Source organism: Larus michahellis, chromosome 2 (assembly GCF_964199755.1).
Source record: "Larus michahellis chromosome 2, bLarMic1.1, whole genome shotgun sequence".
Taxonomy (NCBI): Eukaryota; Metazoa; Chordata; class Aves; order Charadriiformes; family Laridae; genus Larus; species Larus michahellis.
This window is the reverse complement of record NC_133897.1, coordinates 140959131-140975392: the sequence shown is the minus strand read 5'-3', so window position 1 is coordinate 140975392 and position 16262 is coordinate 140959131. Positions and strand designations below refer to the sequence as shown.

Genomic DNA, 16262 nt, shown 5'->3' with positions numbered 1-16262 from the left:
TTTTAAATCACTACGGTACAAACAGGGAGATTAAAAAACCCCTCCCTTTAAGCAAACATTGAATGTCACTCAGGGATAACTAAAATATAAAACCAACTGCTAAACAGCTCTGTGGATTTTCCCTCTTGGTGACCTTGGCATACACCTGATCCCAGATCTTTGGGATGATATTACATTTCCTTATAAAGTATTCATACAGCACAGTGCCTTAGCCTTCTAAGTCTGTTTAATAGCCTGCCTAGCCTTACAGGTAAGTACAATGGCTAATATGAAGAGCCATCATTTTATCTCTTAGCATCTCTTTCCAAAAGTGTTTGAGCAAAATATATTTTCAAACTTTTCCCCTTATATTTTAAATATCGTCATCATAAATAACAATGAATAGACCAAAGTGAAGTATCCAATAGACCAAGTCAATATATATGTTCATCTTCTCTAGACTGTTCTGTGATGTAACTCAGAAGGGTCTACATGATGTCAAAGAGTATCTTCTCCTTCAGTGTTATTATTACTAAAAAATAGCAACATTTTTTGGAAACACAGATGAAGGTAGTGCTTTGAAGAGAAATTTTTTTTCTACACAATCGAGCCTATAGTCTATCTCAGAGTGTCCCTGTGGCCTAGATGACATAATGCAAAGAGAAGACAAAGCAAGCTCTTCAGATAAGTACTAAAATGCAAATTATGCTCCCTTTTCCCTATTTCTAGGGGGCATATAGAATCTTTATTCCCTTTTTTCAGTCAAAGATGACTGTGTTTGAAAGAGAAGTCTCAACCAAAAAAGAAACAGGTGAGAAGTATATTTTGAAGAAGAATTAGAAGAAAGCAAAAATGTAAAAAGAAGATAGTTGCAAGAATAGGACAGGAGGCACAGTATGCTGATAAAACCCTAATATAGAGTCTGGAAGGCAACACAATTATTGGGGAAAGTGTTAGACTAAAGGCTTAATCTGAGATGATGAACCAGGTGAGATAATCGTGGAAGTGTTCAGTGAGAAAAAAGCTTGGCTGGGAAGCTGGAGCAAACTGAAGCTGGGAAACTGAAGTTGTGGGCTGTTGAGGTAAGCTGTCCAGTTACAAGAGAGAGTACAGGAAATATCCTGTCCAAAACCAGTTACAGGGTGGGCTATACTACAAAACACTGGTGCAACTGCTGCTTCTGTAGACGTTCATACCCCTATATAGACAATATAGTTATCTGAGCATTGCTGTCAAGGAGGCACTAGGCTATTATTCGTATTTAAGACAGCTCAGGTAACCTGAGGTTTGTTTAGACACTGTGCTAACACCAGCTAGCATCAAACAACTACCTGGTATTATCAGCATGTAATAAGTCAATTGGGTGGTTTTGAATGATTCATCACCCACAAACAAAGCTTAAATCTTACTGCCACTGGTAGTAAAGGCAACCCCCCCATTAATTTCGGAAGCACAAGGTTTTCACCTGTGGAACTTCAGAACCTCAGTTTGCTGTCTTTAGGCCACACTAAAGAAAATGTGATAAAAAATAATAATTAAATTCTATGGGCATTTCAGAAATAATCTGTACATCCTTTATAAGTAATTTAACTTCTTGAGAAAAAAAGTAATAAACGGGTAGTAAGAGTATATGGTCTGTATGAGGATGGTAATTTCTATTTTTTATTTACTTATATGTTTTCTTACCTCATTTTGTCTTAAAATTCACTCTTCTTTCCTCATGAAATGTAAATCTGTTATGTAGTATTACTCTAAATGTGTTACATTATCAACCACAGAGCCTCTTGACATGACTTCATTTTCATTCTGGGTTTGATCCCTGTATAGTTGGTATCAAAATATTCTGTGGGCTTATTGAATGAAAGGTGCTTTATAAATGCAAGGTATCTGTAAGGCATATTTAATTTTGCATTATCTGCAGTGATAGAACATTTTTTATTTCATTGTGTTTGGCAGAACCACTATAGCCCTTTGGGAGGTTTTCTTATTTCTTAGGAGTGTATTAATATTAACACTGAGAGTACTGAAGACTAACACCCATGTATGTATGTGTATATATATGCTTTTGTACAGGTAACAAGTTCTGGGTTTTCAAGGACACTACTCTTCAGCCAGGTTATCCTCATGATTTGATAACACTTGGAAGTGGAATTCCTTCCCATGGCATTGATTCAGCAATTTGGTGGGAAGATGTTGGGAAAACCTACTTCTTCAAAGGAGATAGGTTGGTATAGGAATTCTGCAAGGAAGCGATTTGGTGGATGTCAGCTAAGCGTGTTAATCTTTTCCTCTGTTTCTCAAAAGAAGAAGTCAAATCATTTAAACAGTTAATTTTCTGTCTATGAAATTAACTCCTCCTACATAGAGGCCCATGCTGTTTTCACATTTCTTGTAACCTAAATTATATTTGTGAGAATATACTGAAATGAGTATATATATCCAGTGAAAAAGTTATGTTTCAGAAGTCAACAGGCAAGTCACAGCTGTGACAAATTTAAACTTAAATATTCAAAGTAATGTAGTTATGTACACTCTTAACCTGCTCCTTTTTATCCACATTTCTAAATCCTAACACATAAACAGGCAAAGCATGATCCAAAGCTTTTTAAGGTCAGTGAAAATGTGACATTTCTTCTGCTATTTAAAAATGAGGTAAGAAAAGGAAATGACAGCTAAACCAGGAAGCTAGAGAACAATCTGAGCAGTTCCCTAGGAATTATTTTTAAATAAATCTTACAGTTCCTTTCAGGAGGGACACTTATTTTTATGATTAATAAAGACCAGAAAAAAATTGTAAAATCTGAGTTATTTTCCAGTCCTGAAAGAGGCACTAGTCACTTAGTGTCTCTGTGTCTTCATTTTCCTGCCTGTAAAAATAAGGGAAAGAATATTTGTCTACTTTATAGAGATGTCAACAGAACTCATTCATTTTTGAAACTCTGAAAGTTATCTGAATGATGAATTTTACAGATTTTCAGGATGTTACTATGTTTGTTGATTGATGTATCACTGTGCAAATTCTGAGCACTCAGAGACAAATTATTAATAATTGTAATGCTTGTATTAGTATTATTAAAAGTCTGATGACTGCTTTTGTTACTATGTGGTACTTAGTATTCTGGGAAAGTAATAGTATTCATGGATCACTTAAGAAATTAATTTAATACACGTCATAGAATATGTTTAGCACACTACAGTTGATAGTTTTTTAGCAGTATTGTAATATTGCACTACAGATTGCCACAACCAATTTTGATGATGAAGCTTTTTTTTAAAAAGACTCGTGCTCATGATGAGTAAAGTAGATAACTAAGTAAAATTTTTTGTGGTGTTTGAAAATTAAGTATCATTTCAAGCAATCAATTTCCAGAGTGAGGAAGAAAACCACCTAAATAATTTGCTTCTCATGGTTGAGTAGATTTTTTTAAAAAATGTAAGTTCATTTTCAGGTAATAATTTTCTGCCTCCACACTCCTGGGAAAATATGTACAGTAGGAATCTTATGTGCCCTGTACTTCCTTTAGCCTTTATACAGCAGTGTCCCTTTATATTTCCATGCACAGGCAATTACTTATAGTCAAGACTTTCCTAAAACACTACTGGTAATAACACTAGACTAAAAGAACTATCAGAGAAAACATCTGTTGACAGAGAAGTTGCTACTTAGAGCTAACAAGCACGATGAAACTCAGCAGGATATAAATGCAATACAGTATGTTAGAAGATCGAACAACATGAACCTTGCAGAGATAATTGACCTATTACAGGATATTGACCACCAGTGGGAATAAACCCATATACCACTAAGCTTCTCGATGTGTATTGTTTATATCACAATTTTTATTTAATGTAAAGTTGGAGTTGAATTCTCCTGCTGGTTTTAGTAGTATGTGTAATTCTACTGTAGGGGTGGATCTTTTCCTGAAGAAGGTGTAACATAAATGTAGCTTCTTGGTGGCAGGAGGTAGGAATGAAAGGGAACTAAAAATTTACACCAGCGTCAAAATAACAATGTTCCTTCTTATGTAACTCAAGGACATGTATACTTACTTTGTTTTGACAGTAACCTGTAGTTAAGGAGCTCCAGGATAGAATCTAGACAGAGTTAAATGTCCCAGAACAGTAGTATACATAAAAAAGTTAGAGCAATAAAATACAAAGCATCAAATATTGTCTATAAAATGAAAGAAAAAATCAAAATTAAAACCAAAAAAAACCCCAAACCAGTAAGAATATTTAAAAGTCCAAATAGTAAATGGTATTGTAATACTTATCTGTCTAAAGCAGCTCATGTATGGATCATTATTATTAATATTTGAAATAATCCACTTAAACACTAAAGATAATTCTCCCAAATAATTGTGTGAAAGCAAAAGAGTGGACAAAATATGACTACAGCAAACACTTTGCCCTTTCTCATTCCTCTCCTACCAGAACTGAATAGCGTAGGACAAGATTGGACAAGTGCCATTCCTCAGGGGTCAGTATGGGGACCGGCGCTGTTTAACATCATCATTGACATGGACAGTGGGATTGAGTGCACCCTCAGCAAATTTGCAGAAGACACCAAGCTGTGTGGTGCGATCAATATGCTGGAGGGAAGGGATACCATCCAGAGGGACCTGAGGGCTTGAGATTCAGAGTGCTTGAGAGGTGGGCCCATGCGACCTCATGAAGTTAAACAAGGCCAAGTGCAAGATCTTGCACGTGGGTCAGGGCAATTCCAAGCACAAATACAGGCTGGGCAGACAATGGATTGAGCGCAGCCCTAAGGAGAAGGACTTGGGACTGTTGGTTGGTGTGAAGTTAAACATGACCCAGCAATGTGTGCTTGCAGCCTAGAAAGCCAGCTATATCCTGAGATACATCAAAAAAAGCATGGCCAGCATGTCAAGGGAGGTGATTCTGTCCCTCTACTCTGCGCTGGTGAGACCCCACCTGGAGTACTGCATCCAGCTCTGGGTCCGCTAACATCAGGAGGACATGGACGTGTTGGAACTAGTCCAGAGGAGGGCCACGAAGATGATCAGAGGGCTGGAGCACTTCTCCTATGAAGACAGGCTGAGAGAGTAGGGGTTGTTCAGTCTGGAGAAGAGAAGGCTCCAGGGAGAACTTATAGCAGCCTTCCAGTACCTAAAGGGGACCTACTGGAAAGATGGGGAGGGATTCTTTATCAGGGAGTGTAGTGATAAGAGAAGGGGTAATGGTTTTAAACGGAAAAAGGGGAGATTCAGATTAGATAGTAGGAAGGAATTCTTTCCTGTGAGGGTGGTGAGGCACTGGAACAGGTTGCCCAGAGAAGCTGTGGCTGCCCCATCCCTGGAAGTGTTCAAGGCCAGGCTGGATGGGGCTTTGAGCAGCCTGGTCTAGTGGGAGGTGTCCCTGCCCATGGCAGGGGGGTTGGAACTAGTTGATCTTTAAGGTCCCTTCCAATCCAAAATGTTCTATGGTTCTAAGATGATAATAGGTTTGCTGCACTTCTTGACACATGGCCTTGTTTATGACCCTGTCTGGTGTGTCTGATTTTTGTACTTTGAAGTTTAAATCAATACTTTTTTCTTCATAAAGCTTAGTCATCCAGTAGTTCAGAGTATGATTATATAAATTGGATTAGATACAGGAAATAATGTTTTAGCCAATATTTTCAAAATTCCCTTTTTCTAAAGCAACGAGGTGCCCTTTCATTTATTTTCCCTTTGTTACTTTATCAGTCACTGACATACAGTAACACAATTTATATAGTTTGTAAAGCTCGAATCATCACTGAGGAGTCTGCTTGTGAACATTTGACATGCCAAGGAGAATCAAGACTAGGCTTTTTCTTAGTTGTAGACATGCTCATTATTCCAGCACAGATTGCTTGGATAGTGTCATGAGCCCCCATAGGTTTTCTCATCGATGCTGAAAAAACAACAGTTTGGGGACTTTTGAGTGTGCACTGGGTGTGTCCTCAGACACTTGTTTTTTAATGACAACGTATATTTTTGAATGTCCTATAAGAATGTCTGTTTCCACCATGCAGCCTAGTGGAAAAACACAGAGGTTAGTAAAAGAAGGATCTCAAAAAGGCGAAAAGGTTGGATGAACAAAAAGGAAAATGAGTGGAAGCATGCAAGAAGGAAATAAGGTTCTGGGAAAGAGGGACAGAGGAACAGGTGAGATAGCTGATAAAGAAGAAATACAGATAAAAATGGAGATAAGAAAATAGAATATTAAGCTCAGCAAAGAGTGAGAATAAAGAAGCAGAGAGAGAACAGGCAGGTGTAAAAAGAGAAAATGCAAACTAAGGATGAAGAAACACATAGTCAAAAGATGAGGAAGAACTGCAGTAGTATGTTTACTGCTTCTACATGTTGTTTCTTTCTCCATGTAAAAGACTGTAAACTCTGAAAGATGTTACATTTCAAAATAAAGAGCATTACTTTGTTGGCTGGTTACTGATGCATATGTGACTAGGTTAAGAAATCAGGCTATAAAAATAATTTATGCATAAGAAAGAAAAAATAAATACAAATGTTTTCTAAGGTAACTTGCCAATTCTTAACCCACTTGAAACCTGCCACCTTTTAATTTCATTGGAAGTTTAAAGCCAGAGAAAAGCCCCGCAGGGAGAAATGCAGAGGAGTTTAGACCATTTTGTTTTTAAAAAAGATTAAGATGTGAATTGATTGAAGTGTCTAAGTACCTTTGCAGGAACAAAATATCATCCACTTAAGGATCCTTTAATGTATCAGGAATGATCATAACAAGGATTTCTAAAAGCTGAAGTCAAATGAATTCAAATTAGAAAGAGGGTCAAGTTTTTAGCAGTGACCAGATTATCAATGAAAGTGATATATTCTCAGGCTCTTGATGTCCTGAAATGGTGAGCGGCTGTCTTTTTATGTAATTTTTTACATGAATAAAACTGATTTTGAAAAATAAATATCTAAGAAAACTAGGCTCTAAATTGGTATGCTTTAAATTAGTGCAGCCAATCAAAATATGAGATTACCCACCCTAATATTATATCAGGATATACAGAGATACTAGAGATACAGTATGTTAATTCTTAGAACCAGCTTATAATAAGATATGCATAGTGATTTTGCCAGCTGCATAAGGACAACAAAATTATCAACATTATCTGTAAGTGTAAATAAAATCACAAGTGTAAATTCTTCTTACATGTTCAGGTTGCCTAGAATTTGCATGGTGAAGCTTTTTAAACTTGAGGAAGTCTGGCTGGCAAAAAGGCACAAAACCAAGTTGAACTGTGTGTTACACTGGATCTCCCTAATGATAATGTAATGAAAAGCTACTGTAATGCATACATATAAAGAGTTAAATTAAGATTGCTGGGAGCATTTTAATCTAAATCTGCTGTCTTTTTCGTGATTAAAATGTTATCTAATCTTATCTCTCTATCACTGTGCAGAAGTCCTAGGTATCAGAATTGCTGAGATTGTAAGTGGGTTGCATGCTGGTGTAGTTGTCAAAGTGCAAAATTTTTTTATCTTCTTTCTGCTTACATGAAACAGTTGTCCAGTCAGCAAAAAGGTTTCTTTGTAATCCGGTAGTATGTTCAAAGAAAAGAAGTCAAGTATTCCGATTTGTGGCTAATCAGTGTAGCAAATGTTAGAAGGAAAAATAATACGTAGTTACTTATCTGCTTTCCTATAAATGCTTTTTTTTTTTCCCCCCCTTTAAAAAAAATTCCAGGTACTGGAGATACAGTGAAGAAATGAGATCCATGGACCCTGGTTACCCTAAACCAATCACAATTTGGAAAGGTATCCCAGAATCTCCTCAGGGAGCCTTTGTCCACAAAGAAAATGGTATGCAAACACATTCCTGTTTTAATGATTTACTAACACCCTTTAAGTAAGATAGAGTACTAGAGGGGTGATTGACTATTCAGGTTAAGTAGCGAAGGAATTCTTGATTTGTAAACAGAACGTTTCCTGCTATAGAACTTGCTGTTGTGAAAATGGCTGTTTGTTTGCATGTATCATTTAACACCATGGAGAAAAATCTTTCAAATTTGCTATCATAAACTTTAATCTCCATTCTTTTTTTTTTTTTTCTTGTGTCTTAATTCACTTTATTTTTTTGTTCTCTGATGAATTATGGTACCTCTTAAAACAAGCTTCCCAAACACAGGATATCTTTTTTTGATTTTTCAAGGTGTTGCCTGTTTAAACAGCTTAGAAGGTATTTCTTTCATTCTGAACAACTATAAAAGGGAAGGAAAATCTTTATCTAAGGAGAAATATCTCTGGGAATCTATGTAAATCAAAGATGTCATAAGCCCGTGATGTAGAAAGGCAGATCACAAGGATGTTAGTATGCTATTAGTAGTAATAGTAGTATGCTATTAGTAGTAATAGTACAGCTATTACCTGTATCAAGATGCATCATCACATACAGGAACCTAGAATCTCAGCTGGCCACACCTCCAAATGAATGAGAGCAGCCAAAGTCTCCTCCATTTTAAGAGAATTCAGTGCTACCCAGGGGCTGCTGGGAGGCTGCCAGCAGAGCCCTCAGTTGCACAGAGATTAGATCCCTTTGACGGGAATAAAAATATGCATTTGCCGTCACTTATCATTGTGTTGATAAGTGTGTCAATTGTATGGCATTTATGATTTATTTATTAGCATGTTCTGAGTTTATTCTGTTTGCCTCCCAGACAGCACACGTATATATTGCCATATTATTTTAATTTCCTTTTAATAAGCAGATAAAAACATTTATTTCCTTGTATAAACCATTTCAGTCTCCTATTTCAACCTCTAACTTGATTAAGTAATTTACCATGGAAATGTTTGGGGTTTTTTTTCATAAATATGTTTAATTGCTTCCTTGCTTTGTCTCTGTTTTATCCAGAAGCAGAAACAGTCTCTGGATTCTGGCCTTTTGGCTAGACTGGATTTTTTTGTGTTCTTTTTATTTATTTTGGTTTGTTTTTAACTGGAAAGTGGGTCAGTCAAGATGATATTCTGCATACATCACACTCAATAACTGTTTGTAAATACACACTTATGTGGAAATAGGCACAAACATTATGTGTGCACAGACAAACATAATGGATATAACCTCTGTTTCCTTCCCTTCAATACTTTTTAAGCATATTTTTAAAGATTTACATCCAAAAGGAATTTAACACACACATATATATATGTATGTATATGCGGGTTTGGGGTTTCTTCTTACCTTGATTGCTTTCCCCAAAATAAGTTTTCTGTACTGAGCTCAGGTATATGTGTCTGTCATTACAAATGGAAACTATCGTGCTGTAACACTCAGACCAGTGGATTTGAAAGTACTGCAGAGGCAGAGCACTCATTCCTAAGGCAGGAAAGACTCTTGGTTATATCAAAGCCACTTCTCTATTTCACCCCAGTGGCTTTGATAGTCTGTCTGACTCTTTCAGTGAGGAGGGTGGTAAAACATGCCATGAGATCGCGGAGAAGGGAAGGGAAAGAGGGCATTCTTGGGCTTCTCAGAAAGCCTAAAAGGGCCCCAAGGCAGAAAGAGGGACTGAAAATGACACCATAAAGTTCCCGAGAAGACCACTAAGACATTTTCCCTGAAATCAAGAAAATAGACGTCTTAAGAAACAGTTCACAGCTCCACTCTTATTAGTATGAGGAGAGAAAGAAACGAAAGCAGATGCAAATAAGTACCACAGCTTAGTTGGAAAGAAGTTGATTGCATTTTGCCTGAAACAGTTTTTGTTTCTTTGGGCAGAAGCAGAGTTGACAAGGAAGTTTTACTATATAGCTTTGTAAGGGAACATCTGAAAGCACGTCTTTCAGTAAATCCATTTAATTTTAAAGAATACCTTTTTCTTTCCCTTGTCTTTCTGTTGCGTAAACCATGAGAATGAACACCTGAAATAATTCTGATCATAAAGGGGTTTCCTTGACTGTCTACAAAAATTTGGGGTAATCTTGCAGTAAGAGGCTTGGGAAAGATGAGAAAAAAAACAATTTCCTACTCTAGTCAGCATCCTGACTCAGTGTCCTAGAAGCTTGGTAAGGTACAGGTAACTTCTTTGAAACTCTCCCTGCTACTTCTTATATTGTGATTTGGTTTCTAACACTGTGGTAGAAACTCTTAGGAGGAGATAGATGAAGAAGACATTTCCTTTCTGCTGCTCCATGAGATCACACAAAGTTCTCCAGATTGGAGAAATCTTTCTTTCTGTCTTGAGAGCAGCATAGAAAATCTCACCTCCCATCTAGAAATTCTGCTGATGTGGATGGTGGGGTAATTTTTAGAGAGAGAAAAGAGAAAAGGCAGTCTACTTTATTAGCCCATTGAGCTTTTTTGCCTTGCGCTTACTACCACTACTAATTTGAGTTTCTATTTGACACGTTAATGATTGCTAAGCCCTTCCATGCTGTTTGGGTCAAGCATTGCACTCACTACTCTCAGCGACTAGCACATGGAAAATTGTAAGCAGCAGCTCGCAAAACGGGCTCAACAAGACAAGCAGATAAGATGAAATCACTTTCAACAGTTATGTGAAGCCACTTGTCCTGCCATGAGAAGCAGTAAAACTACTCAGTCTCTTAGAAGTACCCTTCTCTGCTGGTAACTTTCATCCTTCAGCTGTTACTGACTGTTATCCTGGCTCCTGTCTCAGCAAAATGACAGAAAAGTTTAAACTACATTCAGAGTTTTCTAGTGGAACATATGCTCTGATTGAAGAATTTTTACTGGACCTGTAGGGGCTGTCAATTCCTTTGCTCCTTTGATATTAACAGTTTTAGTTTAATATTTCAATGTACAATAACAATTAATACTATATGTACCCCTGATGTATACATATATGTAGTCTGTAAATATGTAAGAATATAGATTTAGTGATGGCATATCTGTATATGGTCTCCTGATATGTATTAGAATATTGACAGAGATAATATATCAAATTTCCACATCCAGGGCCAGTATGCACAGTGCTTTCTCACATGCAAAATACATTTGGCTCCAAATACTGAAATTTTGTATTTGATAATATTTTTTGTTTACAGATTGCTTTAAGGAACTTTTTATATGCTAAAATTTTAAAACTTCATTGTATCTAAAGAATTACAGTCCTCTTTTTTGAATCGTTCCAGGCAGAATAGAAGGCATTTTGTGAGCAAGCCTCCTAACTACTGTTCTGGTATAGCTTAGTGCTTTTCTTTTCATTTTTCTTTTTAACTAGTATTAGACCTTTCTATAGATACACTAACACAATTGCAGATAATAAAACTGCAAGGGATTAAGGAAATGAAAACAGTACCTTTTCAGTGGCTAGGAAAGCCATTAAAATTTCATAAATAGCTAATGTAGAAGAATGTTCAAATATTCTAAATATTCTGAAAAGTGGCAGTAGATGATGAAGATTTTTTTACAGTTTGAGCTGAAAAACATACTATCAAGTAATTTTATTTTTTAGAATTGAAAGAAACTAATTGCTGTTTGAATAGGTGATTACTAATATTATCTCCAGATAGCCAATTACTGATCTTTTTCGGAAGCGTTGTTAAAACGACAAATAGTGCTCAATCTATCTTAGTATTCTTAGTGGCCTTTAGTACTGCAGGAAATAAGTTGAGGTCTATAAAGTGAAGATAAGGAAAAATTCAGCTGTTTGCATTCAGTTCATAAACAGTAGGAGGAAGTTCACCCTTCCTGAAGGTCTCTTGCTTGCCAGATCAATGCCATTTTTCAGTTGGGATAATAAAGTCGTGTAGATTTTTGGCAAGGAGTCAAGCTTTGGTTTTGTTTGGTTTTGGTTTTGTTTTGTTTTGTTTTTTCTATTTAGGCACATTTAGTAATAACATTGGATTGTGCCTGAATGATCAAATACCAGCTCTTTGCAGAAAACATAAACTGGTTACACTTCTGAAGTACAGCAGTAGGCTATGTGACGTTAAAGAGGGTCAGTTCTGATTTCCGGTAGCATAGCATTGCAATTTGTTTCAGAAGATTTCTCATGTTGAAGAGGTTGTGATCCTTTAAAGTCCTGCCCATGAGGATTCCAGCTCTGGTTAGGTTTTCAGTGAATGAACAAATCAGCTAGACCCTGGTCTGTCAAAGATCATATTCTCTGGAATTCCTTTAATTTTTTGTAGTAATGGAAGAAAATAAAATCCCAGTTTATTAAATTAAAAAAAAAAAAAACCACCCCAATGTTAGATTTTCTAGAGACAGTAAAGAAAATAAATTTGTAAAGAAGATTTGAAAGACATGTAATTGAAGCCTATTCCTTACATCTTTTTAATATTTTAATTACAAAATAATCTGATACCGGTAGTTTTGGTCATGGTGCGTTGATGACATGATTTGATGTGATATGACCATGAATAATTGCAATTTTCTTCCTCAGGCTTCACATATTTCTACAAAGGAAAAGAGTACTGGAAATTCAATAACCAGATGCTCAGGGTGGAACCTGGCTATCCCAGATCCATCCTTAAGGATTTTATGGGTTGTGATGGACCAACAGATCGAGATAAAGACCGACACAGCCCTCAAGATGATGTTGACATTGTCATCAAACTGGACAACACAGCCAGCACTGTGAAAGCCATAGCCATCGTCATTCCCTGCATCCTGGCCTTGTGCCTCCTTGTCTTGGTTTACACTGTGTTCCAGTTCAAAAGGAAAGGAACACCCCGCCACATACTGTACTGCAAACGCTCTATGCAAGAGTGGGTGTGATGTAGGGTTTTGGTTTTTTTCTTTCCCTCCCAGGAGTTTGTGGTAACTTGAGATTCAACACAAGAGCTGTTATGCAGTTTCCTAGCTAGGAGCGGGCATCTGTCAGTCTGAATCAAAGCTGATCTTTAAAACCCAGGGGGTTGCCTGTCCTGCGCGTGAGTGGCGATTCGCTCAGCTGGGAAGCTTCCATGATACACAGTATCTGCTGTTTCTTCAGTCCTTTGTCTTTCTTTGTCATTCGATTCTAGGCCTTTCCTCTGCACGTTCAAAGCCCTATAAACTATCAGGATTAACTAATGAAGAGGAAAAAAAAAAATATCCATGTTTCTACATTTTTCCCTTAAGGCCTGTTCCCCTTTGAAAAATTTTTTGCTGAAAGTAAATTTTTTTAGAAAAACACAACAACCCACAATGGAACTTTCAGGAAAGTGAGAAGACCCAAAACAGCTTTGTCTCCAAAGAGGATTGCTTTCTGTCTGCTATGGATAAAGTCCTATACTCCTACTTCCAGTTTTGTCAGGTGGGAGACTCGGATGACATGCAGGACTTCAGACTGTTTGGACAGCCATTTTCCAACAAACAAGGGGCCAAAATATCTGCAATATAGTAACAGCCTTAATAATACATTCATTTTGTGTTTTTTACAGCTGTTCTGGGCTATGTCCTCAATGTTTTAAACTCATTTCTATTCATTACTATATTCAAGCAGAACCTTTTTATTGGTTTCTTTGATTTTTGGTTGGTTTTCCTGCATAATATCTCCCAAGCTGTACCAAGCCAGCCGCCCCAGGCCTTTCACAGGTCTGTCAGGAGCACTCATTCCAAAGCATGGTAAAAAGCAGTGTGTCTCTAAAGTGGATTTCAATGAAATAAAGCAACAGTCATGCTACAGAGAAACTTGACACTGGTATTACATTGGTGGTGTAACCCTTTGAGAACTATTGCATCCATTTTCAGAGTCTGGTGGATGTTAATCTTGGTTGTCTTTAAATTATAGGATTGTCTTTGGGTAATACAGGTTTTAAAAGAAAATCATTTTTTCAAAACAGATTTCCTGTGACTGCAAGTGAGTGTTTTTAATTATTTGCATTATTGATAGAAAACCATTTGTAACATAAATAGCAAACAAAATATATTTACCAGCTACTTTCTGGTTAAAGGAACCAAACCTCTTTTAATAACTTCTACCACTTACCAAGATTTTTTCTGAATGGGCGACAGACAGTTTTATAGCTTAGCCTTTTAACTTAAGCATCTTGGATTTCTCTTTTAAACTATGTTGCATGATAATTCAATTTGCCTCTGCAGAGGTAGAGTTACAGTTTCAAAGGAAAGCTAAAACGATGACTCTGATATTGCATGAGTATCCTCCGGTGTGTTACCCCTTTGCATGTTCACCATAGTTCTCAAAGGGTTAGTCCAATTTCTGGCCTTCAGCCAAACATGGTATCACTGACAGAGCCAAGGGACCACCAAAGCATTTTGTCATTCTGTGTAACTTGTGCTAACAGCAGTATTGTCATTTTCATGTGACCTGCAGAGCAGGTTTGTATCAATATTTTTTTCCTAGAGAAAAGTCAGCAACTGACAGACCTCTTTATTGATTTTAGGAGCTGCTTCTTGCAGTGATAGGCTTTACAGTCACTGGGCTGTGAACTTACTAAAGATGGTCAGAATGATGCACCCCAAAAGTCAGACACCTGGTTTTTTATGAAAGCCAGGATTTGAGGGGAGTAGCTTTTGCAACCATGAACAGCTTGCCTTGAACTTGATTATTGACCTGTTGACTGTCATTACCAAGTTAAACATTGTCTTCTGTGAACAGCTTCACTGTCTGAATTTCCTTAAAGTGTACTGTCCTATGTCTTTGATCTTTGACCTTTAACTTGCAAACTGGCACAAACTGAAGGGAATCTGGTGTTGCTAATGAACTAAGATGAGTTTTGTTTCTTAAAAGGCCTGATATACATTATCCAAAATTTGAAAAAAAAAAAAAGGTTGAAGTGTTTTCACAGAAAAGAACTGACATAAACTAAAATATTTATGATAGAGCTGTAGAAGGGTATTTTGCTATGTATACATGCACACTCTAAAAATGAACTACAGTAGAAGTTAATTTTTATTTAACTTCAATACAATTTTCAGTATAAAATTATCATTTCTACAAATAGCTAGTTATTAATGAAAAGGTTATAGGAAAGTATAAAAATACTTGAAATGGCCAGTATTGGCTTTTACATAAAATGAGACTTTTATACTACATTCAACAAATTTCTTACTGGTTTCTTAATCCACACAACTGGATCACTTTTTAGAGAGTGTAGGTATATATGCATATATATTATGGTTATTATTATTTTGGTAATGGATAGCTTGACTGCCTTGAATTTATATTTATATTGAGCATAGCATGAAAAATAGTATGCCTTTTTGTTCAATTACATGATTTTATATTGATTTGAGGACTTATTTTATGAACATATGTGGCATGCTATAAAGCATTGCAAACTTATTTCTTAGAGCATAAACAGATATGCATATGTATGGCTAACAAAAATGAGGATTAGAAAAAGATATAGTTTTACGACAAATATGCAATGCAGATGGCATTTTGGAGATGTTTTGTAGAGGTACTGCATACTGTAGGTTAGAAGTGCACCAGTATCAGCCCATAGCATTATTTAGTAAATCCAATTCAGTTGTTGCTGAAAATGTAGATTAATTGACAGTTCAGTAACATAGGATATTTACTGCACATCAGCTCATTTGGTGAATTTGGAATTCTATGCCTGTTTCTCATATATATTAAAATGTGTGTGTGTTTGTGTACTTACAAATGCACACAAACACACACATACACGTACATGCATATTTTAATCCATGGAGAGATTTTTACTGTCAACAAACTACTATAACTTATGTTCTGCTACAGACAGAACAAAATGATTCATGTTGCTGTTCCAGTTTTGTCCCTTGGATAGTTGGTGGAAAATACTAACAGCACGACATATTCTGCATTTGGTTTTCCTCTACAATAGGAGAACTCATTTTCTGTTACCTTTAAGTCAGAACAGCATCTTATCTGGTTTTTGATTCACTTGAAAATTTCACTTCAATTTTGAAATATCTTTCATGGCAGCTTTAACTTTTTGTGCAACTGTTTCCCTGACAGTAATGAAGTGCTGAGCATGTTGACTGTTGTTCTTTGATAAGGTAACAAAAATGTTTGTATTTGGAGAATTTAACTTTAATTATGCAGGAAGGTAAGTGTGATAAGTCTAGTGCTTGGTATATGGTACATCATAGATACATGAATACATGATAAGTTGATTGTTTAATCTATTTTCTTTTACTTAAAAGTGCATATATATTATATACAGAGAGAGGGAGGAAAAATAATGTTATATTGGCATGTTTATGTCATGCAGAGCAAGATTGTGTCAGCATTTCTATTGCATACTCCTATTTTCAGTAGGTTATAACACTCATAAAGGTTTGTTTTAAGTAAAAGATGTAGGAGCAATTGTGTTCACTGTAATTCCCAAATACGTACTGGCTAGTTTCAAATTATAGAAGTAAATTAG

At 36.3% G+C, this 16262-nt stretch overlaps 1 protein-coding gene across 2 annotated transcripts in view; it reads left to right on the top strand.

Annotated features, from left to right (window-relative positions):
- MMP16 (matrix metallopeptidase 16) overlaps nt 1-14661 on the top strand; it is a 188234-nt gene extending 173573 nt beyond the window's left edge. Inside the window, exons 8-10 of one of the 2 annotated variants that reach the window (XM_074577392.1) lie at nt 2053-2203; nt 7681-7796; nt 12344-14661. In XM_074577392.1, the coding sequence (XP_074433493.1) occupies nt 2053-2203; nt 7681-7796; nt 12344-12678 (602 nt within the window). In that variant the 3' untranslated portion in view covers nt 12679-14661. The remainder of the gene's footprint in view (nt 1-2052; nt 2204-7680; nt 7797-12343) is intronic. The other variant, XM_074577393.1, reaches the window with a different exon arrangement.
- The last annotated feature ends 1601 nt before the right edge of the window (nt 14662-16262 follow it).